The 24,473-nt window shown below is 42.9% G+C and overlaps 3 protein-coding genes across 4 annotated transcripts; 1 reads left to right on the top strand and 2 right to left on the bottom strand.

Annotated features, from left to right (window-relative positions):
- The first annotated feature begins 35 nt into the window (after nt 1-35).
- Nucleotides 36-9,972, top strand: rpn2 (ribophorin II). Its single transcript, XM_084543988.1, has 17 exons — nt 36-74; nt 407-597; nt 685-780; nt 1,206-1,381; nt 1,510-1,585; nt 1,717-1,851; nt 1,930-2,106; nt 2,354-2,472; nt 3,133-3,238; nt 4,116-4,207; nt 4,312-4,426; nt 4,628-4,822; nt 4,919-5,005; nt 5,093-5,188; nt 6,875-6,950; nt 8,111-8,240; nt 9,345-9,972. The coding sequence occupies exons 1-17, from the start codon at nt 62-64 to the stop codon at nt 9,358-9,360; spliced, it is 1,896 nt and encodes a 631-aa protein (XP_084400114.1). The 5' UTR covers nt 36-61; the 3' UTR covers nt 9,361-9,972.
- Nucleotides 9,973-12,164: 2,192 nt separating this feature from the next.
- On the bottom strand, nt 12,165-13,819 carry ghrh (growth hormone releasing hormone; the record flags this gene model as incomplete). The annotated part of the gene is made up of 4 exons (XM_084542893.1): nt 12,165-12,291; nt 12,391-12,495; nt 12,963-13,067; nt 13,740-13,819. 4 exons carry the CDS (start codon nt 13,817-13,819, stop codon nt 12,165-12,167), a joined length of 417 nt encoding a protein of 138 aa, XP_084399019.1.
- A 3,406-nt stretch (nt 13,820-17,225) lies between these two features.
- LOC311486522 (bactericidal permeability-increasing protein-like) lies at nt 17,226-23,572 on the bottom strand. Of its 2 annotated transcripts, none has more exons than XM_084542395.1 (16): nt 23,479-23,572; nt 22,865-23,300; nt 22,679-22,793; nt 22,465-22,596; nt 22,222-22,377; nt 22,055-22,118; nt 19,848-19,908; nt 19,680-19,771; nt 19,419-19,595; nt 19,267-19,326; nt 19,004-19,171; nt 18,847-18,914; nt 18,723-18,765; nt 18,583-18,646; nt 17,548-17,624; nt 17,226-17,423 (listed from the first exon to the last, which is right to left on the bottom strand). In XM_084542395.1, the coding sequence occupies exons 2-16, from the start codon at nt 22,965-22,967 to the stop codon at nt 17,301-17,303; spliced, it is 1,503 nt and encodes a 500-aa protein (XP_084398521.1). In that variant the 5' UTR covers nt 22,968-23,300; nt 23,479-23,572; the 3' UTR covers nt 17,226-17,300. The 2 variants fall into 2 exon arrangements, with proteins under 2 accessions (XP_084398521.1, XP_084398522.1); XM_084542396.1 differs by having other exon boundaries at nt 22,865-22,975.
- Nucleotides 23,573-24,473: the final 901 nt, after the last annotated feature.

Raw genomic sequence — 24,473 nt, 5'->3', positions numbered from 1 at the left:
CAGTTCCGAGACACCGGAAGTAGATCGTCGGTTTGGTGACGCTGCATTAGACTTGCAAGACATGGACCGGTCTCGTAAGTGATTTAGGTTTTTAAAACGTTGAATGTAACGTTACATACGCGTGTGTCTTGATATATTTGTGTTGTTTGTGCTTTTATTGATTCGCCATTTTTATAATTGGTGTGAATTCAGCGCTCGGTGCAGCGTGCAGTGAGCTGCTTCCTACTCACGTTAGCTTGTTCGCCTCGGAGCTAAACCTTCAATGAACGAGCGTTAGCTCAATGAATGACTTCCTATAATGAGAAGAAATGTGCTTTTTTTTAAATCACATATTATTGCTGCTCCCTCTCTTCGGTGATTTTATACATTTATTCCACTTTAATTTGTCTCTGGTTTGTGTCCGCAGGGCTGTTAGGGTGCTTCCTCCTCAGTCTGGCTCTTGCTGGAGCTCAGGCGCTCACACCGTCGCACTACCTGTCCCTGTCCGATGTGGCCCGGCTGCAGAACCTCCTGAGCCAGCCCTTCACCGACCTGGAGTCCGCATACTATTCTGTTGTTGGTCTGACAAAACTTGGGGCATCGGTTCCCGACCACAAGGTGTGAACTGGTTAGATTAATGCTAATTATGTGTCACCACCTGGACTCTTGAGCCTCATTGCTTTAACAAAAAAATGTGTTTTGCAGGACGTGTGCGGGTTCCTGAAATCCCAGCTTGACCCCACTAGTGTTGACTCCTTCTTCTTTGCTGCTGAGGCCAGTCAAGCCATTTCAGGATGTGAGGTATGCAAATCATCTCCTTGCCCTGGGCCCTTCCTGACTGCAGGCCTCCAATCTGGGCGAACACCTCCAGGAGGCACTGAGATCTCATTTGGAGGTGGTCCAGTAAATAATAACTTAACGTGTGAAGCCAAGGTCATGAAGCACGCACACATAAAACCGCTCCGTTCTCGGTTCTGGAGCAGCGGTAGAGATCCATTAGCGACATCAGCTGTTAAAATATTCTACTGCGCCCCAGATGATGTCGGGGTTTATTTATATACAGAGAAATTGAGAGGTGCATCTTAATGTCACCTACAACTGGTCACTTGTGATCGGATCTTAATGCAAAGTCTGACCAGGCCCTCTGTTAGAGTAATAATACAATAATAGAGTCATGCACACCCACTGAACTCTTTAAATGAGATTTTTTTTTATTCATTTCCCAGATCCCTGTGTCCAATGAAACCCGTGACATCCTTCTGGCGGCGGTTAGTGAAGATTCGACCATGGCTCAGATTCATCGGGCTGTGAGCGCGCTCAGCTCTCTGGGGCTTCCTCTCGTTTCCCAGGAAGTCGTTGCTGCCCTGACAGCTCGCATCAGCAAGGAGGACAACGTTATGGCGTAAGTGTTGGATTATTCGGTTTGGTAGTGTAGTGACGCGAAGAGTGGGAGGTCCTGCAGTTCTTCTTCTTTTTGGCAAATGTTTCAAACAAGTTAATTTACAACAAATGTACGTTCTGTTCTGACAGTATCACCTTAGCTCTGCAAACGGCGTCACGTCTGTCCCAGCAGTCAGAACTTGGAGGAATACTGGAGGAAATTGAGGTGAGTTTTATATTTTCCACCAGGTGGTGCTGCGTCACTTTTCTTTCCCTCTGACCAAGAAACACAGCGTCCCATTAATGAACACATATTTGGCTTTTAAAACACGCTTGTTTGTTTTTTGCCCTTCTCAGGATCTGACAGTTCGCTTGGACGATCTTGGCGGCACGTACCTGCAGTTTGAAGAGGGACTTGAGGCCACTGCCATGTTTGTGACCGCCGCGTACTCCCTGTCAAATCACGTGGACATGGAGCCCCCTCTCAAGGAGGTATGAGTTCGTTCTGCCGCGTTTCAAGTCATACCTGTTTGTCTCAGGCAGTAATGGGAGATATTCCCCCCCCCCCAGGATCAGGTAATCCAGCTGGTGAATTCCATCTTCAGCAAGAAGTCTTGGGACTCTCTGTCCGAGGCCTTCAGCGTGGCAAGTGCTGCCGCTATTCTGTCCAGAAACCGCTTCCACGTACCGGTCATTGTCAGCGCTCAGGGCCCAGCCACTGTGTCCCACAGCCAGCCAACTCTGCAGGTACAGACTGATAAACTCTTTCATGAGGGAAATTAAGTTTTTACAATTTACTCAACTATGGTTTACAAATAACAATCAAATGAAAAGCAGGACTGTGGGTCTACAGAAGAAGACATTTAACGTTCAATACAGATATACAAATGCTCCTTAGTGACTCAAATATCTCCAGGTTTTCTTACAGCCACTGGATCACATCCTCGTTACAGTCCTCTGTTTTTAATTTCCTCTTCCCTTTTCTTATTCACAGCTCCTTGTTACCGACGTCATGTCTCAGCCCCTGGCCTCAGCCAACGTGCTGGTGGAGTCTGCGTACGCTGTGGCCTCCAAGAGCATCGTTCTCAGCCAAGCACCTTTCACACTTAATGAGTACGTACGATTGTGGAGATGTAAAGTGTTGGCTTTACAGTAGGCCCTCAAGGCATCTGAAAGCTGAAAATGATCCCTGCTGTGAAGAAATGCACTCAGTGGTCACTATGATTAGGTACATCCTCCCACTGCTGATGAAAGCAAAAGCTAATCAGCCAGACTATGAATGAGGCATGGTACTGTTGATTCGCTGGTATTTTTTTCCACGCACAACCATCTCTGGGGTTTACAGAAAAAAAAAAAAAGAGAATTGATTGTTAGGGAGAAAAGGCCGTCTTGATGACAGAGGTCAGACTAACATAAGTGCATCTCTGAATGCACAACATATTGACCTTAAAGCCGATGGGCTGAAGCAGCAGAGGACCCCACTGGGTGCCACTCCTGTCAAACATCTGCAGCAGCTGTGTAAAAGCAGAGTGTTAGCTGTAGGATGGTCGTTTTAATATGGATCTAAATCTCTGAGGAACACAGAAAACAACAAGGCAGCTCTGGATTACCTCACTTATGATAATAATATAATTCTTGATCAACTTCACCGGCTGAACATTTTATTTATTTAAAGTGTCTTGATTTTACCTACTTATTTAATAAATTTGTAACTTTCCTGAAGTTAGTATGTGTATATACACACAATAACATAATTCTTTTTCTGCTTTTCAGTGGCGTCTTTGAACTCAACTTCATGTCCAGTCAGCCAGCCAGCGGATATTACCAGTTCACTGTTGCAGTGACCGGGGACAGTCGGCTGGTCGCCAATCACGTTGAGGTAATTTTTCAGTTGCTATGCTCAATTTGAATCGACAGTGCATGGCTTATAGATAGCTGGGCATCTCACACTGTTTTGCTTGAGGAGCTCTGTAAACCCACGCATTATATTTGAGCTTGTTCGTTCTATACCTGATCTGAACATGAGTGAAGGCAGAGCGAAAAGCCAGACTTAATAGAACCCAACTTAAAGCACTTTAGAAACAACACAGTCGGCCAAAGTGCTGTACAAAGATATGAGAACAGGTAAAAGAATTAGAAACAAAATTAAAATTATAAAAACAATTAAACAATAAGAATCAAAATCTCCCTGCCTGATGTGCAGAGGAAAGTAAAAAAGCACCATCACCTCTCAGCTTCCTGTTTGTCTTTGGGACGACTAACAACGACTGACCTGCCGACCTGAGAGAGCATGAAGGAGCTTACAGCCAGAGCACGTCTAACAAGGCCGTAAAAGCAAATGAAATAATTTTAAAATCCACACAAAAGCTAACCAGTAGCCAATGAATTAATGCCGAACTAATGTAGTCGAGCAAGAGACGTCTGGTTAAAGGTGGGGATGTCTGATGGTGTTTTAATATGGAGATAACGGAGCACATTCATGGTTGTGTGTGTGGTTGTGTATACAATTTTAAACAAACAAAAAAAAATCTTATCTGATCACCAAACAAGAGGTGGAAACATTATGAAACCAGCTTGAAAAGCAAAGGTTAAATTTGTTTCTTGCAAGTGTGAAACTTCTTCACTGAGGTTTCCTTTTAAATATAATGTGCGTTAAGTGGTTTGACAAGCTGAGTGATGCTAATGTGTCCACATTTTCCCTGACTACAGTAGGTGTGACTGTGCTTTGTCTTTTTTGTTTGACTTTCCACCTTCAGCTTAAAGTGAAGGTGTCCACTGAGGTGGCTGTTGCCAACATGGACCTCTCCGTGGTGGATAAGGACCAGAGCATCGGCACAAAGACCACCAGGTTAGAAACAAACGAGTTTGATGAGGGGAGACGACCTTTTGCTGAGCTTTACGTGCAGGAAATGATAATGCTAAACGTGTGTTGTTCCCCTTTTAATGACCCAGGGTGGACTATCCTTCCAAAGCCAAGAGCTCCTTCACAGCAGACAGCCACCAGAACTTCGCCATGTCCTTCCAGCTGGTTGACGTCAACACTGGAGTGGAGCTCACTCCTCACCAGGTACGTAATCAGGGTGTTACACGAAGACGCGTTTGCTGCAGAATCCTGACAAATGTTTATTATTTATGACTTCACCTGGTTTCATAATCACTTTACCAACCGTTCTATCAGACGTCTGGTTGACCAAGATAATCACCACTGAGCCTAGTTAGCAAAATCTCGTTTGGCAGCAAGCAAACCCGTTTGTTCTCTCTGTCGCAGACCTTTGTGCGGCTGCACAACCAGAAGACCGGCCAAGAGGTTGTGTTTGTGGCCGAACCCGACAGCAAGAATCTGTACAAGTTTGAGTTGGACACAGCCGAGCGGAAATCAGAGTTTGACTCCATGTCTGGTACCTATTCCCTCCACCTCATTGTTGGGGATGCTACCCTGGAGAATCCCATCTTGTGGAATGTGGTGAGTGTTCACTCGGGCTTTGTGGCGTTGACGGGGACGACTTTCAACAGTTGATCCTGAGCTCTGACGTTGTGTTCTAATCTTTTTAAAAAAAAGGCTGATGTTCTTCTGAAGTTTGTGGATGAGGAGGCCCCAGCTAGCATTCAGCCCAAGACTCTTTACGTGCCCAAGCCAGAGATCCAGGTAATACTTGTTCTCTTTACACCTGACTTACTGAATTGTGACGGATCAAGCAACGTGTGGCCTAAAAATCTCCTTGTGTCTGTGCAGCACCTGTTCAGGGAACCGGAGAAGAAGCCTCCCACCGTGGTTTCCAACACCTTCACCGCACTTATCCTGTCTCCCTTCCTCCTCCTGCTCATTCTGGTAACATGTTTGTGTGTTTAATGGGGTTTTCTTAGATCAAGCAAACACAAATATTAGAATGAATACAAATTCACAGTTTTGCCTGTCCAGTAAGTAAGAAAATGAAGCACAAAAAAATTGCTATGGTAGTACTTGGAATTCATATATCAGTAGGTTCTTAAATATCTTCCACTCTTTTCTTACGTTTTCTCTCAGTCTTAGTTGATAGGCAGTTTTCTCCATAGTACAAATCTCTCTTATAGACACTTATAGACACGCCAGGATTACGTCACGGTGGTTAGCTGGAGGCAACAAAAACCAGTAAGGTGTAAGGTTAATAGCGCAAAACTGAACCTTTATTGCACACCAGCTGCCACTCCGAGTTAAAAATATCGGAGAAACCTGTGGGTAAGCGCGATAAAGCCTAATGGGCGGTTTAGACTTCTGCGTTAAGTTGCAGAAGCTACGACGACAGTGCAGACCCTAGCTGACGTGCACCTCAAGACCTGTGATTGGTCCGCTTGGTAGTAGCGTGTTTCCGGCTGCTTCTCCAGCTCTGCAATTTTTTTTGATTGTTTTAGATCAATAAAGATGGAACACATGTAGGAAAGGTTAACTGAGGAGGTTCGGAGATTCGGCAAAAGTGAAGCAGGAAGTAAAAACAAAAATTAACCCGACTGGCAAAAAAGACACAGCGCCCCCCAGTGTTTGGATGGCGTTGTTACAGAGCGAGCCAGACTGACGAGCGCACAAGTATTAATGGCTCGCACCGGCCTAGGCTACGTACGTAGGTTACGTACATTTAGCTCCCTCAGTACCTTAAATAAGCTTTAAGGATTGGACGGAGGCGATCATCTAAAAATGCTTGTGTGTGCATCGACAATAAAAACAGTAGGTCTGGTTTCTCCTCGAACGATTAGTCATGCCCAGTTTATCACAAATTAACACATAGATAAGCCAGCTCCTAGTTGTATGTCTGCATTCATAAAATAGCATTAGCTAGCTCACTAGAAAGCTAGCTAACGTCAGAAATGATACGTTGTGCCTCCAGCTAAGCCCCGCCCACTAAAAAAACATATATGTTTACTAACACAGAAGGGGTCTATAATCTCTAGCCGTTGTTCTAAAGTCGTGGTTACTATTTTTATTTTTCTATTACCTTCTCGCTCACAATCAGTAATATTATTTATTTATAGTTAAATATCCGTCCTTGTCAGTAACACAATCATTTATGTGTCCTAGATAACCCAAAAATATCCCTGATTTTTATTTTTGCATTCGGCTGCACTGTGACACAACTATGGATGTAATTAAGAGAACAATATTATTTAAAGGCACACCTAAACGCTAACCTATTTTCATTATTAATCAAAGCCTCTTCTAATGGAGCACAGTGATGTTTTTTTTTTCCTCCCCCCTCTAGAAAAGCTCTTCAGTCGTAAGCCTTCACACACAGTGAATGAGACTCTGGCCCGGCGCGAGCACAATGCTCGTTTTAATTTGAAATCACAAAAGCTATGGTGTGTTTTTTTTCTCCCTGGCATTTTCACTGCTGAGTAATAGTTATTGTTGCAGCGCATCACAGCATTGTGTGTCAGGTGGAAAACAAATTTTCAGCTCTTTTGTTTGCAGCTCTTGCAGCGGACGACAATCACATTGTGTTTCATGCCCCCCCTCCCCTCCTCTCCTCTCTCTTCTCCTCTGTAGTGGTTTAAGCTCGGCGCCAACATCTCCAACTTCAGCTTCTCTCCAAGCACCATTCTGTTCCATGTAGGACACGCAGGTTGGTCCCCATCTTTCGAATGAAATGTTTGTCTGATACGATTGTTTTTGCAGCCTCGTCATCCGCTATTCAGCCGCCGCTGTTGTTCGAGACGATGAGTGAGTTGCGTTCGCGACCGTAGGTGACACCGTGCGTAGTTGTAATTAATTTTAGCCATGTGTTATTCATGAGACGCTGTACATGAGATGCGCATAAAGAAGATCGCCGCACTTCTTCTTCTTCCCACTCCGCGCCTAAAACATTGAGTCGGCTTTTCATCCAAACTGAGCAAAAGAATTATTTCTGTTGTTAATGTGGATGGTTAAACATGTGGTGGTACCATCAAACCATTTTTAAAAGAAGTGACGGTTAAAAGCGAGCCAATCAAATCTCAAGCAAAGGATAACAACATAAAAACACACAATTCAGAAAATGTATTAAAATTTCTTGCATTAAGATTATTAAACCTCCTCTTTACTCAATCTTCGATAAATTAAAAGTTAATATACGACGTGCGATGCAGTTTTTCCACCACAGTAATGTATGAAAACATTTCTTTTTAGCGACTCAAGCTTTTGGTTTTGTTTTTTTTGCACAAATCGAAAACTAGTTAATGTAAATGCACGCACTTCTGCACAAATTAAAGGATAATTGCGATTGTTTTAACCCGTCTTTTTATATTTTATATTAACGTGGCTGCTCTACGGGCCCCCCGTCTAACTTTTTCCCCTCCGCCCACTTCCATCGTAGATATTCAGGGAAATAACAACCTCACATTATTCATTCTTTAAGTCTGACTAGGAAAAAGAAGCAGGAATTAGCTGTCAGAATCCGCCATGTTGCTGACTGCGAGGTTGAAATGAATTTAAATGATTCTTTAATCAGCTTTTACGGCACTTCTTCATTTCTGTGTCATAAAAAAAATGATTAGAAGCAGATTCAATTTCAGGCATTTCGGCTTTTCCACCAATATTTATTTCAATCTATCTATTGGAGACTTCACTGAAGATAAAAAGGAAGTTGCACCACGCGTGAGGGAATTGGGAGAGTTTACCATCAGCTAGCGACCCTTTACTCCACTGTGAAGTGACCGTCTTCTAAGAGGAACTGTGAGTGATTCATCATCGAGGGGTTTGTGTGGACTCAAGTCTTTCTTCCTTTTTTTTTTTTTTTTTTTGCAGCCTTGCTGGGCCTCATGTATGTCTACTGGACCCACCTGAACATGTTCCAGACCCTCAAGTACCTGGCGATCATCGGCGGCGTCACCTTCCTCGCGGGAAACCGCATGCTCGCCCAGAAAGCAGTGAAGAGGTACGTAGGCGCAAACGGTTCCTAGAGGGTCCTCAATCCCAGAAAGAGAGCCTAGCCCCTTTACTAGACGCCCCGAGGACTCTGATGCTGTGAGCTCTCCTGGTAGTTCTTAGCCCCAAACCTGCCAAGCACCTTTTCTATATCTGTAGCACCGTAGTTCAGCTCCAGGCTCTCTGCCCCAGGCCCCAGGAGAGAAGGGTAACGGCAAGATCTGCAAGAGTGACGATCTAAGTGGGCGATTTCTTCCCTATCACTATGTAGAGCCCTCCAACAACCAGAGTGAGCAATTTCTAGCCTGTGTCACTGACTCAAGAGGTGACTTTGTAATTGTTCACTTCTACTTCTTGCTCTTACAAACAGCCCATTTACCCCGCCCCCCCATTTTAAGCAAGTAGAATATTGCAATTAATAATGTCATTTTCCCAGAGAGGACTTGTTCCCCGTCTTCCCTGCTAGTTTCTGTCTCCTTGAATCTGGTGCTTGTCTCTCTTTAACCCCTCTATCCACCCCTCGCTGTCTCTTTACTCCTCTTCCAGGATTGCAGCAGAGCAAAGTAGTAGGTTGGCAAAGTATAGGAGCCTTCGATAAAGCCCCCCCCTTCCCCCATTTGTAACAAATGAGTCGGTTCTGCTCCCAGGCTGAAGTAAGGGCATCCTCGCAGATTGCATCCACACTGCATTTCCATAATGTCTGGCAGCGTGCATGGCTGTGTGGTGCTCACTCATTCTAACTTAAGAGCGTACTTGCTGCCCTCCCCCCCTCCCCCCGGTTTGCCTCTTCACTCACCCCACCATGATCATTACAACCATAGCCATACTGACACCTTCCATTGTGGTCTAACACTCATGGTTCTGGTTGTATCATTGCGTTCTGAGTGACATGTTTTGTGCCCGTGAGCCCAGTTTTGCATTGTCCACGTCTTCAGACATTGTCATGAGACGTTTCTCTGTGTTCCTGCCTAATTACCATCCCGTGTTTTTCGTGGAAAGGGAACCGCACATCAAAACAAACGCATGAGCCGCCCCTACGTGACGTGTCAGTGATGAGGTGTTCAGTGAATTCATCTCGTGATGACTAACGTTATCTTATGTCTTTCTCCCGCAGAATTGAGAAAAAATAAGGGCAAGAAAATTGAAGACACTGACGAGGCTTCACTTTTTATTTTTATTTTTTTTGTTTCCAAGGAGTCGTTCAACAAAATCAGACTTTTAAACAAATGGCACGGCAGTTCAAGAATCCATTTGACAGTTTTAAGATGCAGTTTTTCTGTGGTGCCACAATGGAAGAAATTGAGATATGGCAGCGTCTCTGAGAGACTGGACAAACGCTCACTGACAGATTGTCCTCCAGACGCCTGTAAAGCTACTGATCATTGCACTTCATCTTCCTGTGAGATTTGTTTTCTTAATGTACAACGTGTCAGTGATTTCTAAGTGAGCTGGGATTTTTTTCTTTTTTTTTTTGTGCTGATGAAATTTGGGGTTGTTTTTTTTTTTTTTTTTTGTACATTCCTCTTTGTTGTCACTCAGAGCTTATTTCACCTCGTAACAGAAGCTCACGCATTTTGTTTCGGCTGATAAGAAAACATTGGCGGTTGCGGTGACACTTGGTTTTGCCTGTGGTACAGAAGAAGTGAAGTCCCTGAGGAAAAAATCTTGATCATTAAAAAGTGGCCAATTGGAGGGAATTAAGGTTTTTTTTGTAATGAAAAAAAATAAATAAGTTGAGGTGAGTCTTCGTTTCTTGTGTCTTTTTATTTTATTTTAAAAGAGGAACAAGAGGAACCGGGTGAACCGAAACACAAGACGGTCTGTTGCAGGTGAAAACTTGCAATGAAAGTAATGAAGACATTATATAATTACATCCCGGTGCCTCTCAGTGAGGTTTAGAAGCATCTGGTTTTCATCCAGACAATCAGAGGAGATCAAGACAACGTTCTCAGGTCACATGTGGTCTGCAAGGTCCATCTCTGCATGAATGCTGAGCATAACTGCTTTATTGGGTACCACGAAGAAGAAGTGGCCTAATGTGATAATTGACAAGTGCCTGAATCTAATTCTTATGGTCTAAATACATGTGCACATTTTTTTTTTTTTTTTTTTTTTACCACTTAAGGGCAAAGAACTTCATTGACATTGACTTTCTACATGAAAATGAAATATTTCAATGAGTGCCCTATAAAGGGTTCATCGACTCCTAGTGACTGTTTAGCTCTATTGACTGCAGATATTTTGACCTGTATTTGCAGTAAAATGCTCACTAATATATTAATATGCACGCTCCATTCAGGTGTGCAAATCCCAAGGTCTATTGCTTCGTAGTGGTAAATGGTCCCGTATTTATTTAATGCCTTTCTACCTATTACTACTCAAAGAGCTTTAACGTCAAAACTGCAAACACACACCTTTGGCTCGGGCACTGGGAGCAACTAGAGGTTGAGCGTCTTGCACAAGGACACTTCAGCACGCAGTCAATGTACCAAATGTATCGAAGCTTTAATAGCTTGAGGACAACTTTGCTCTACCCTGCTGAGCCTTTATGTAATTTCTGTGACCAGTTCACCTGGATTTAACTAATCATATAGGTCCAAGCCTCCTATTGGATAATTACTGCATGGGTGATTATCTTTCAGCTGACAACAAGTTATTTAACCCCAACTGATGCAATGAGTAGCTTCTCATTTCTTAAACAACCATGTCTAAAGACACATCCTGTGGTTGTGGAAAAGATGTTAGTCTGTTTGAGAAGGGTCAAATCATCATCATGCATCAAGCAGAGAAAACATCTAAGGAGATTGAAGAAACTACTAAAACTGGGTTAAGAACTGTCCAACACATTATTAAAAACTGGAAGGATAGTGGAGAACCATCGTCTTCCAGGAAGAAATGTGGTCGGGAAACAATTATCGTGATCGGTGATCACTTCAACGTTTGGTGAAATCAAATGGAAGAAAAACAACAGTAGAACTCAGGGCTATGTTTAATAGTGAAAGTAAGAGCATTTCCACACGTACAATGTGAAGGGAACTCAAGGGACTGGGACTGAACAGCTGTGTAGCCTTAAGAAAACAACTAATCAGTGAGGCTAACCGGAAAACAAGGCTTCAATTTGCTAGGGAGCATAAAGATTGGACTCTGGAGCAATGGAAGAAGGTCATGTGGTCTGATGAGTCCAGATTTACCCTGTTCCAGAGTGATGGGGGCATCAGGGTAAGAAGAGAGGCAGATGAAGTGATGCACCCATCATGCCTAGTGTCTACTGTACAAGCCTGTGGGGGCAGTGCTATGATCTGGGGTTGCTGCAGTTGCTCAGGTCTAGGTTCAGCAACATTATGTGTCCAAAGAATGAGGTCAGCTGACTACCTGAATATACTGAATGACCAGGTTATTCCATCAATGGATCATATTCCAAGATGACAATGCCAGGATTCATGGGGCTCAGATTGTCAAAGAGTGGTTCAGGGAGCATGAGACATCATTTTCACACATGGATTGGCCACCACAGAGTCCAGACCTTAACCCCATTGAGAATCTTTGGGATGTGCTGGAGAAGGCTTTGTGCAGTGGTCAGACTCTCCCATCATCAATACAAGATCTTGACGACTTTTTTTTTTTTTTTTGGCCAGGCAGTGTATATTGTTTTCCCGCACAAGTACGAGGTAGCCTGAATGTTTTTCATTCCAACTTCTTTTAATGAGAATAAAGGACAATACTATGATTTTCATTTAAAAGGACAGGCTGGAGAAAAATAAAGCAAGACGGCGATGCTTGTGGAAAAAATATGCAGAGACCTGGCACCCTTCGGTTTGTCCTTCTCAACTCAGCATTCTGTAAAGGAGAAAGACTCGGGTTAGTAAAAATAAATAAATAAAAGGTCCCAGATGTTTTAGCTTCCCGTGGTGCTGTGAGCTTCAAATCCAAGTCTTTACCTCGGCCTCATGGCCCCGTGTACTCCTCTGTATCTCTGTTCGCTCTGGATGGACGTCAGATCTTCTTTGTAGGTTCCTTCATAGATATCTGAAAGACGTTTCACGTAGCTCTGACTTTCATCTCTGCGGAGAAAAAAAAAATAAAATAAAAAAGACTACTGTTGGTAGCCTCCAGTTAGATTTGCACACACTGTGGGGCGGGGTGGGCGACGTCAACCCTACCCCAGCCGTTTGCCCATGATTGTCTGGAGGAACTTCCTGGCAGAGATCTGGCCCAGGACTTTCCTGTAGCTGTTTGTAAAGATGGCGTCAGCGTGGCGTCCCGAGCTAAAGAAAAAAAAGAGAGTGGACATTTGACATCAGTTCAGTCTTCACACATACCAGAAATATTTGTGAATGGTTCATTAAGCAGAAACAAACAAACAAAAAAAGACAGGTGAAAGATTTGCTCTCTTTTCTGTGCATGCGTGCATCAGCCCTCCAGCTTAAAGGGTCAGGTCTCGGAAATAACGACCCATCCTTGCAGATAATTTGGCTTCATGTGCACTAATGTTAATGTTTGAAGAATCTCAGATGTCGTTGACAGCGCTGTCTGTGCATTACTGGAAAGTGCATGGTGCTCTTGATCTGTTCGAAAGCCGTGGGCATCAAAAATGTTTTGGAGGCGGAAAGCTTTGAGGCAGATAAATCCAAACTTTGATGATGGAGATTTATATGTATATATATATTATACATATACAGACTCTACAGAGACATATTTTTTTCCACCAGCCACTCCACATTAACATACGGACCGCAGCTCCGCTCGCTCCCTGGGAGGACGCGTGTCTTCCTCCAGCTGCTCTGCTGGATTCTTTATAGAAGATGTCATCAGGATGGATGTGTCCCTCCGGCCGAACCTTAGAAATAGCCCCCTATTAGCTGACTGAATTCAGAATATTGAATTCATTTATTTATTTTTTTTAAATTCCAAACACACTTATCCATCACGCTCGTTCTATTTTCTATCCAGAAGAAAAACTGATTAATTAAAAGGCAAAGTTTTTATTTTTATGACACTAAAAATATCATATCCTCCGTGTGCAAAATATTGTCTAGCCCTTTCGAATTACACATTCTGCAGCTTTGACACGGGACAGTGTGATTAAGGTGACACGGTGACTAATTCTTGACTCTTTTTTAGCACAGAGTCAAGATAGATGGTACAGCCATGACATAATTTAAGTTGTTTTTGACTCTGACTGTTATAAAATAGTAATTTTCTGGTTGCAAATGTCGGGATGACCATTATCCATTTCACTTAGTGAAGCTTTCTAATAATTTCTGCTGTCCTCTAAAGCTTAGCAACGTGATAATCTATGGAGCAGATGGTTTTATTTGTCAGGCATCTATAGAAATGAATCACTGTGTCCACGTTTGTCTGCAGCCATTCATCTCCATCTGTACCAGCCAAGGAATATTTTCGCAACTTTTAAAATTCTCCTCTATAGTAATGATAATAATAATAATAATAATAGCAAAGAAATGACAAGAGATGAAGGTGAATTTTTAGTGAATTTGTCAGGACTTACCTAATAGATGGGTAGAGCGGGTAGCCTGATAAACTCATAACCAGGCTACAAAACAGCAGCAGTGCAGCTTTCTCCATCATCACAGCGAGTACTGGAGAACAGTGGACAGCCAGAATAAATGACAGCAGGAGAAATTACATTAGGAGGAGAAAAAAAGAAAAAAAAAAAACGCTGAAACAACAGTTTCCCTCAACCAGACTTGTCGCTTTGCAGAAGGAGCTGGGGTTGAGGCAGGGAGAGAGGTATGCTGGGATTGGAGACATCGCCATTTAAAAACAATTTGCACATATTGTCAGAGTTACCTGGATATATATATTTATATATATATATATATAGTGTCCTTGCAGTTCCTCTTTATTCTGTTCCTTCCACTCTCATCATCGCTCAGTGCCAGGAACTGGACAAAAGAAAAACTGGGACAGTACTGTTTGTCTTCTCTGCATCCATGGTCAGTTTATACTGAACCTGTGGCTCCATGTCACTCCCACAGCTCTCTCCCTCCCTCCCTCCCTCCCTCCCTCCCCCTGAGCATGCTCTCTCTCTCTCATTCTTCTTCCTTCTCTCCCAGGCTCATATTGTGGACCTGTGATAGACTGGAGACCTGTCCAGAGTGTAGGCTCCAGTCCCCCCGCGACCCTTCACAGGACAAGCGGTTACAGAAAAATGAAGATGAAGAATTAAAATTGCAGGAAAGTGTGGCCCCTGACCCCGCTGCATACTGTCACAAAGGAACGACAAGTGATTTCAAATAAATGAATAGGTGCAGGTTTTCATCAGGCAAGGCAGACAAATGCTTCGGGGCCCCAGGCCAGTAGGAGGCCCCGAGGACTTTTATACACTTTTGTATATTATTTATATATATTTGTATATTTTATACATACTTTTATACATTGTACCTCACTTTTATTTTATTTCTGACCCTTTTTGCTGGCTGTAATTCCTCCTGTCTCAGATTTTTTCTGAATAAAGTATCTATCTATCTATCTATCTATCTATCTATCTATCTATCTATCTATAAGTGAGATATCAGTCAAGGAAATATGAAAGCTTATAGACCTTAATAGGATAGGATTGAGTCTAGAAAGGTGCCTTTAGGAGATTAATTATTGGATGGAAAATGTTAAATCACAATCCATTTGAACAAGCAGCTCTCTAAAAAAAGTACATTATGTTTAACTCACAATAATTCATTACAGGACTACAGGCTGAGTACATGTGAACTGTTTCCTCTGATTAAAATGCATTAGTAGCCTACATTAATAACAGTTTAATGCATTTATGAACGTTTTTGTTTTGATTTTAACTCGTCACTCCCTATCACTCCACTGAGGTCCAGACTTCCACAATTTAACGAAACCGTTATAAACTAACAAGCAATAAGACTTTGAACTATTTATCTGTGTTTTATGCATCTGTAGATTTTTTAAAAAAACGTAAATCTTCTTTTTGACAGCTATATTCACTGTCACTGATATTACGTCGAGTTTTATTTACCCGTATTCTCCAAAAATAATATTGTCATAATTTTTAATAATTAACAAGCTCAGTCGGGGCTTTTTTAATTTTAACGTTTTTCCAAGTTTATGTTAAATACTTGGAAGAGGGAAGTAGATAGTCCTCTTGATGTCAAGACATCTTTGGCTCAGCGTGACATCGACGTTTGAATGACATTTACTCAACATGGCTAGCATTTGAAGTTTATTCGGTTAGTAAGAGAAGTGACTAAATGTCAGCAATTAAATAGCTTTAAAAGTAGCTCACTAGCTTACAAGCTCTATATATATTTATTAATTTAAAGCTACGGGAAACGAGAAAGTCTTTCCTCTTGTATCTAGCTAAGCATGGAGTACCTAAGGACTTTAAAGCCTCTGTTTACCATTCCCCAACACTTCATACCTATCAGGTGTATTCGACCCAGATATTGTTCTAAAGTAGCTAAAACCACGGTCACTACGAGAGACAGGAGGACTACTGTGGACAAGTTCAAGAGTCAGATGTCCTCTGGGCCAAGTTTTCAGGATTTCATCAAAGGAGCTTCAGTTAACAGGACCCGTCCTGCACATGGAGACCCCTCAGAGCATCTCAGTTACCTCCCTAAAGGCTTGGAGATGGGGAACTCCCGGAAAGGTTTGTCTGCGTGACCAGAAGCCACCTGCAAAGACACCTTGGATTGTGTTGGGATGGTGCTGGATGAATGTCTTTGCCTCATTGCAGTGTATTTTGAAACCTACGGATGTAGGATGAATGTAAACGACACAGAGATTGCCTGGTCCATCCTGCAGAAGAAGGGATATCTACGCACGGTTGATCTGTAGCTGACGGAGGTCAACAAGCAAGAAACGTGCCGCTTTCTTTAGAGGAGACCTACGCTGACAACTCTCGACATTGAAGACTTGGTTCAAGAGATTCTTTTAGTGTACGTAGCAAATGTGAATGTTGGAAAAACTAGCATCACATGTGTGTTATCATATAAATTAATAAGTAGTACTATTGTCGACAACCAAAAGTCTACTTTAAATACCAAATACAGTTCATTCACTTTGAAACAAATACAAAACCTCTTTGTCAGCATGTATAGACTTTCTCAAAATAAAAACTCCGTTCCAGATGTTGAGATGTTGGTACACTTTAGTAGAATCACGTAAAGCCCTGTGTCTAGTTCTGACACATCAACCGTGACATCAAGGGGCCAAGACATTAACATTAAAAACAGGTTTCATATCATTAGTAACAATCATCATCATCATCACATGCTTCTCTCACAGACTTCTGTATTTAATCATTGATCATTTCTCGATGTCTTGTGTGTCCGGTGTAGATACTGTCGGCCAGCTCCCAGAGTCTGAGAGGTCGAGCCCTCAGTCATAGCTCCCTCAGAGGTTCAGTGACGCACTGTGAGACTCTGGAGACTATGCACCAGCTTGATGAACACGTGGTGTCAGACACAACTCTGTCAACATGCCATTGACCGACACAGGTGACACGACATCAGACTGACTTGTATTTGTTTTTAAAGCTAGCATATGTCTTCCTTCTGTGGCTGATTATGAAAACACACGGGGGCGTTGCTCATCTAAATAAACCGGACGTCTGTGATGTGCTATCGACACCAAATATGTGTATTTATATGTATAACTACCGAAGTTACTAAAAAAATATTCTGGACGATGCCAAGGCAATTTTGTTTTACGGGACGCTCCAAACTGCAGTGAAAACGTCACAGGTCAGCACATTCGCAGAATCGCTCCGTGAGCCACAAAGTCCGAAACTTGGGGAGAGAATTTATCTGAAGTCAGCAGCAGAAAGTGCTGTGATCTGCTTTGGAACAAGCATGTTATTTAAAAAGAATGTGGTGACAGCAGCAAAGCTCGTCCTGCAGGATGTCTCCTGTTATGACAGGACTGCAGTAGCCCTGTTGCCCTCGTACACGGTTCATCTGTAGAAAAACTAGACACAGTTGACAATTAAAGAAAATCTATGTCTGTATAAAAATGCAAAATTTATTTAAAAATAAATAAATAAATGATCTTAATGCAAACTGCACATCAAAGTAATATTCATTTAGTTGCTGTTACAGTACTCTAGCCATGATGGTGTCTTCATGTCCCTGTGCAGAAAAGAACCCTGGGATTCTTCACTCATACAGCCTGTGAACTGAACATCTGTCCCGATCAGCATGTAGTCCTAGAGAAAAACATTAAGATTAGGAGTTCTGTTCATCAAGCCTTAATGTCATTAATATCCCTAAAATGTAAGAACTGTAATTAATCAAAAACTTGCAATATTATGGTTTTATTAAGTCTCTGACCTCCAGGACCCGAAGCTGGGTGTTCACAAGCTTCATCCCTCCAATGGTAGGAAGTGGGTATCCCTTAGCAAGTTCAACTATGAAGCGAAAATTTCACAAATTTATGTTTCATCTAGTCTCAAACCTCTAGTGCAGCAAATAGCATAGTGATAATAATAGTAGTTTAATCCTCAGGCATCAGTTTAGTTTACTACCCTCTTCAGTCGTTGAAGACAAAAATGTCCACTTCCAAAAAAGTGCTATAGAAACTTAAATTCCAAATCAGTCTCAGATATTACCAAGATTATCTAAAATATTGACTTGTTGCATCATTAGTTTTTGTGTAGCATCAGATTTAAAATTTACTATCCTCTTGAGTCATTAGCGGAGAAAAGTGTCCCATTGACTACCACCACATTTTTTAATCTCACAGCCATGACACAATAGTCATTCATTCTGCAATATTAATGTTTCATTTTTGAGAAAAATAGCTGTGTGTGTGTGTGCACACAGCCAAATATGAACTATTTCAAGAAAAGTAAATAACATCTTGTGACAATTCAATGTTCTGCTGGGAAACTTCTGGACCTGGCATTCATTGGTGTGGATGTTACTTAGACATGTAGCACCCACCTAGACCAGACCAGGCACCCCCCCACCCCATAGCAATGACACTCCTTGATGGCAGCAGCCATCCCCAGCAGGATGCAGCCTGACACAGACACACACACAAAAACACTTTAGGAACAACTAAAAAAAACATGAAGAACAGCACAAGGTGTTGACCTGGCCTCAAAATTCACTAGATCCCAAACTGATCAAGTATCTGTGGGATGATCCACAGAGGCCCCTCCCCTCAAAGACCCCCCCACTAACAACATCCTGTTGCCAGACACCACAGGACACCCTCAGAAGGCCCATGTCCATTCTCTGATGAGTCACAACTGTTTTGGAGGCACAAGGGAGACCTACACAATATTAGGAAGTTGGTCATAATGTTATGCCTGCCTCTCAAGGTAACGTCTAGAGTACAAAAGTGAACATTTAAAAACTCACCATTCAGTTTGGGTATCACAATGAGATCGACGACCATTCGCAAGATGTCATTGAGGGATATGACCTGTAGGTTGAGATGAAGGTTATTAGACTGAGTTGTTGCTAACAGGTTGTAACTGGTATTAGAACGTAGCTCTCACCTGAAACTCTCCTACATAAGTTGTGGCCAGGGTCAGATTTATCCTGCGCAAATTAGGCAACATTATCAGACAATATTCATCTTTACAAAGACCTCTTCTGAGTTTATTTTGGAAAATAACTCACTTGTTGACTGTTACAGCTCCAGCCAGCCTCATTCCACTGATAAACAACTTGGCGCTGACACTGGCCTCCTGTCAAGACAGGTGTTGCAGAGTTCAAGTGTTTATTTCCCAAATAACATGATGGCTTTTTTTTTCATGCTATCAGATGTGTAACGTACCAAGTTTAGGACAAAAAGAGGGGACAGCGTGGCGTTGGGTTGGATAGCAAAGGCCGCCACTGTGGTGGTGGTCTGAACTGTCACATTGTTTGGTTTAAAAGTGATGATGGGAGTCTCAACCATCTTCACTGTCAGTTTCATCATCAGATCCGGGAATTCCTTGGCAATCTAGAAAAAAAGAAATCAAGCACAGATGGGCATTTGACAAATTTTCAAAAATGGAAGTTTATTCTTTTCACGAAACCAGTGAAATATGTCGTCACCTGTGGGATAAAGTCTTCAAATGTTCTGGTGTTGAGTCGGAAGGGAGAGCTTTGTGGGATCTGTTGCAAAAGAGCAAGACAGATTTTCAGATCAGAGGGATGTCACGCAAGTAGATGTCAATAGGAACCAGTAGGATGGAGTTGGAGTATACCACGTCGTCAGTGATGTCCAGGATGAGTGCTCCGGCTCTGTTGTAGACAAATGCTGCAGAGTTGGCGGTGAAGGCAGACACGCCGATGTACAACATGTTGTTGGTCTGTGGCGGCAGGGAAAAGGCTGTGGGGGAGAACGGAGGCTCCTGATGCTTCCCGATGTTGTAAAATTCACCCTGAAAACATGAATATGGAGAAAGGTTGATGTGACAGTTTCAGTTAAAGTAACACTATCATTAGAGCTGTTCACAATCCTTCACCTTCAAGCTCAGATCTATAGAAGACTTTGAAACGACTGGCGGCGATACCATGGTATACTCGATCTCTGCATACTGGTCCACCTTGGCCATGACTGCAGTAAGGTAGAGGGTCACTCATATGTTCAACATCAGTGAAACAGGATAATGATTGACAAACTTCACGTTTACCATTGAGAGTTTTCAGCCCGGGGTTTAAGTCGGATACTGCTTCGTCCACCAGATGGCAGATCTGCAACAAGAAATGAACAAATGATGTATTTCTTCAGCCTCCAGAGAGAACTTGACTTTAATAGAAGAATATGACACCACAGGCTGCAACTAAACCAACCCTTTACTATATTACATCCTTCTGGTTGGGATGTTATATGACTGTGCTAGATACAAGCATGGGGAAATGAAGCATGTGGTAGCCTCTTGAGGGTTTTAATTTCGGATCCTAAAAGCTTGTCTTAGAAAGTCTTATAAATTGTTAGACCAGATAACATGGATCCTTTTCTTTCATGCTCATCAGCCGCAACTAATAATTTAGTGATTTAAAATTTAAAACGCTTTAGGAACAACTCAAAAAATATGAAGAACAGCACAAGGTGTTGACCTGGCCTCCGAATTCACTAGATCCCAAACTGATCAAGTATCTGTGGGATGATCCACAGAGGACCCTCCGTCAACCCATAGGACCCAAAGGCCAGGAGAGCCTTTGGGTCTGGAGACAAGGAGGAGCTAAGGAAGGTACATCACCAACTGCGGGACAAGCTGAGTGAGTGCAAAGACTCCTACAGGAGGAAGCTGGAGGCCAGACTCCAGCAGAATATCATGAGGGATGAGGAAGGAAATGAAGGATATCACGGGCTGTGGGGGGAGAGGCAGGTTGTCTGAATGTAACATGGAGATTGCGAACGAGCTTAAAACCGTCTTCAACAGATTTAGCTCTCAGACTCCTGTCTCTTCTACCCCATTCCCCAACACCTCCCCACTGCATCCAATGCTCCCGCATCTCACGTCCCCTACTCATCCCCCTGTGGCGAGCCCTCAGGATCAGACCATGGGAACACCGCTCACTACACCTCACCCTGGCATCAGCCCCAGTATACTGAGGACCTATGCCAGCCAGTCGTCTGCTGTTCTCCAGCATTTCTTCAATCTGGGCCTCGGCCTGGAGAGGGTACCTCTTCTCTGGAAGAGGTACTCTAGAGAGTACTAGTTCATGTGCCCACAAAGTCGTCTTCTACTGGCCTCAGTGATCACCGTCCAGTTGCCCTTACATCCCATGTGATGAAGGTACTGGAGAGGTTGGTATTGGCCCACCTGAGGCCCACCTCACTCACTCACACTTGGATGGTGTTGGAAGCTCGGTGAGAATCACATTCTTTGATTTCTCCAGTGCCTTAAACACCATCCAGCCTTTGTTGCTGAGTGAGAAACTGTGGTCGATGGATGTTGGCGCGTCCGCTGTCTCCTGCATCACTGACTACCTGACAGACAGGCCACAGTTCATTTGTTTGGCTCGTGTTCTGTTTGATGTGGTGGTGAGTGGTGTGAGCCCCACAAGGCACCGTGCTTTCTCCGTCCCTGTTCACCTTATACACCACTGACTTTCACCACAACTCAGTCATGTCATGTCACTTACAGAAATTTTCTGACTCGGCAAACAGTTTATACAGAGTATAAAGGGCTGGTGGACAGATTTGTGAAGTAGGCTGGAAGGAATCACCTGCTGCGTAACGCGGACAAGACCAAAGAGATGGTGATTGATTTCAGGAGGAAGGGAACAGCTCCTCTGCCCCTCAGCATCCTTGGTAGGCATGTGGAGGTGGTGGAGGACTACAAATACCTGGGAGTGACCATCGACAGCAGACTGAACTGGAGGACCAACAGCCAACAGTACAGCTGTGAACAAGAGGGCTGCAGCAGACTCTATTTCCTGAGGAAGCTGATGTCCTTCAGTGTGTGCAGCAAGATGCTGGAAATCTTTTACCAGCCATAAATCTTTTCACTGCTGTGGTCTCCTGGGGGAACAGCATTACAGCCAGTGACAGTGTTGCTACTGCAACGGTGAAATTTTCCAGTTTGGGATAATAAATCTATCAATCAATCAACATTCTGTTGCCAGACACCACATAACACCTTCAGAAGACCTGTACTTAAAGTACAGCTAGTTTAAAATGATTTTTAATCCCTCTTCAGTACTGGACTTTTAGTGATGTACATTTTTGTAAATGCACTGATGCTGTGTTAATCAAGTTAAAGTAATTCATGAAACATGATGTCCAAGTCAGGAGCTTTGAGCTGCATTTAGCCAGACTTCTTGTGGTAAAATAAGATGCAATGTGAGTGAGTGTGTGGTCAGCAAAGAGTCAGCTGCAAAAGGCCGTCACCTGTTTCTGAAGGGCATTACGCAAAGCCTTATTAATGAATATTCTGAAGAGGTTGTACAGCCAGCTGAAACAAACAGCAAGTTGAGGAGTCAGAGGACCATGCAGTACGTCAAGCATGACAATCAAAACCTGAAAATCAAACTCACATAGGCCGGATTTTTCCTTACCTGGCTCCACCATGGAAATTAATGCTTGTGCTGCCTACACTGGCGGCGCAGTTGAGACTACTGACTGTTGGTCGCCCCGTCTCGTCACTCTTGATGGCGATAGTTGTGCTGATGGTGACTCCGTTCACATTTAGATCAAAGGAGCCGCTGTCCTTTCTGTTAGGAGAGGGAGAGGGAAGTCAAAGCTGGAGCGGGGAATGCAGTTTAAAAAAGTAAATTTGTGAGAGATCTGTTATCACTCACATTATTTGCAGGTACTTTACTCTCCAGTTTCCATGCAAAATGATGAAAGCATTGCTAATAGACAGTTTGACCCCGGTCCCTGGCACCAGATCCACTGCAGACTGTGGCAATCCTACGTTCACTATTTGCATACTACAAAAATACAAAAAACAAAATGATTGTAAAAGCGCTGAATATCCCAGTTTCCAATAAATATTTGAGTAACCTGCCTTACCTTGACAAAGTGTACTTGACCTTGCATATGGGGAACACCCTCTCTGTCCCGGATATGTCCGGGATTTTGATGGTTTTGAGCTTCTGCTGCACGATATCCAAGCCAAGTTGTCTTCCTGGTAGAAGCAGAAAACATGATGAGATCAGTGCTCTTCACAGGAAAGAAAACACTTGCTCCAAGGCTCACCATAGTCGAGGCCTTTTCCCGTCAGTGCGGCCCGTACTCCAGGGTTGACGCTTAGGGTTGTGGGGATGAGAGCCACAAGGACCAAACAACAGCTCAGGAACATCTTGGGTTCTGTGACAGAAAGTACACGATCATCAGCGAAACACTTCCGTGAACACGTGCTGTAAACCAGGAAATAGGGTTTTTTTTTGTGTGTGGTGGGGATTTTTACAGCTCTGTGACAAATGCATGCAAGGCAGTAAATCAAGTCTTCCTCATTTAGATCTCAAATCTCTATTATAGCATCAAAAGCAAAGTTAGTGCAGTTTAAAACGGAAGTGGAAGTTTAAAGTATTGGGGCAACTTCCCTTAAATGTATTGGTTTTTTTTTTTGTGCCACTGGGCTGGAAGGTTCCTGGTTCAACAGAGAGGGTTGTGACAGAGCCAACTGCCGTTGCTGCAGATGAAACCACATGACTGGAGGTTTAATAAATTAGAGTTAGGAGTTCGAAAGCCTGCTCCACAATTTTTTACCATGCTTTAATTCTGAATCCATGGAGAAATGCTGCAGACTTTACAGTTTAAAAAAAAAGAACAATACTATCACCTGATGAATGTAGAGAGAGGGGACTTACCTAGCAACAAGAATCAAACTGTTTGCAAGCCTCTTGACAGAATACAGCTGTGCTTGTGTTAGCCATAAGACATGCTCTGTAAACTACACTGTTAACAAAACGAAAGGAGGCAAACCTGCATAAGAAAACATTTGCCTCCTTTCGTTTTGTTGGCACGCCTCTGTTCTCCACAGTGTTTTATTAATAAAACCTGTTATGACATGATAATAGAAAATGAACTGGGAGCAGCCCTGTGTGTCACAACAGGCGGACACACCTAAAAATAGTTCAGGTCAATTACTTATTATACCTAAGAGCACTTAACTTTTATAAAGCAGGAGATCTAAGGTTAGCAGTAATAGGAATAAATTGGCATGCTATACATTAACCCGCAGGGTTTAATTCTTGATAATTAAGGGCGACACAGTAGTGTGGTGGTTAGCACTGATGCCTCACAGCAAGAAGGTTCAGGGTTTGAATCCATCAGCTGACTGAGGCCTTTTTGCATGGAGTTTGCATATTCTCATATTCTCCCTATTCACTGTTCACTGTATTGCGGTTACGCTCGTCCTCTGGAGAGTCGAACAGGGAGAATATGCAAACTCCATGCAAAAAGGCTTCAAACTATTTATGAATGAATGATAATTAAGCATCCAAGAGTATCCATATATAATTTTCATTATTTGAAAATGACTTCATGCAGTTAAACTCACAAATAAATATGGTTTATGTGTTGATAAGCCCTTTAGCATTCAATGTTTTTATAAGAGGCCTAATATTAGTCTCATTTTGTGCAGTTATTCTGCTACAAAGCGTTACTTTTTTTAAAATATTTCATTCATTCATTCATTCATTCATTCATCTTCTGTACCCGCTAATTACTGTGAAGGGTCGCAGGGGTCTGTTGGAGCCCATCCCAGCTGGCATTGGGCGAAAGGCTGGGTCCACCCTGGACAGGTCGCCAGTATCGCAGGGACAACACAGAGAGACAGACAACCATTCACACTCACACACAC

This window comes from Chelon labrosus (assembly GCF_963514085.1).
Source record: "Chelon labrosus genome assembly, chromosome: 4".
Lineage (NCBI taxonomy): Eukaryota > Metazoa > Chordata > Actinopteri > Mugiliformes > Mugilidae > Chelon > Chelon labrosus.
The sequence above is the reverse complement of the archived record's forward strand: the minus strand, read 5'-3'. Positions and strand labels throughout refer to the sequence as shown.

Coding starts and splice junctions, on each gene's coding strand:
- LOC311486522 (XM_084542395.1), bottom strand. CDS start 22,967: ATGTTCCTGAGCTGTTGTTTGGTCCTTGTGGCTCTCATCCCCACAACC. Junction 19,909..22,054: donor GTAATGCCCTTCAGAAACAG/GTGACGGCCTTT, acceptor TTCTTGTTGCAG/ATCTGCCATCTGGTGGACGA. Junction 19,772..19,847: donor CGGGCTGAAAACTCTCAATG/GTAAACGTGAAG, acceptor ACCTTACTGCAG/TCATGGCCAAGGTGGACCAG.
- rpn2 (XM_084543988.1), top strand. Junction 2,473..3,132: donor GCACCTTTCACACTTAATGA/GTACGTACGATT, acceptor TCTGCTTTTCAG/TGGCGTCTTTGAACTCAACT. Junction 4,427..4,627: donor TGGAGCTCACTCCTCACCAG/GTACGTAATCAG, acceptor TCTCTGTCGCAG/ACCTTTGTGCGGCTGCACAA.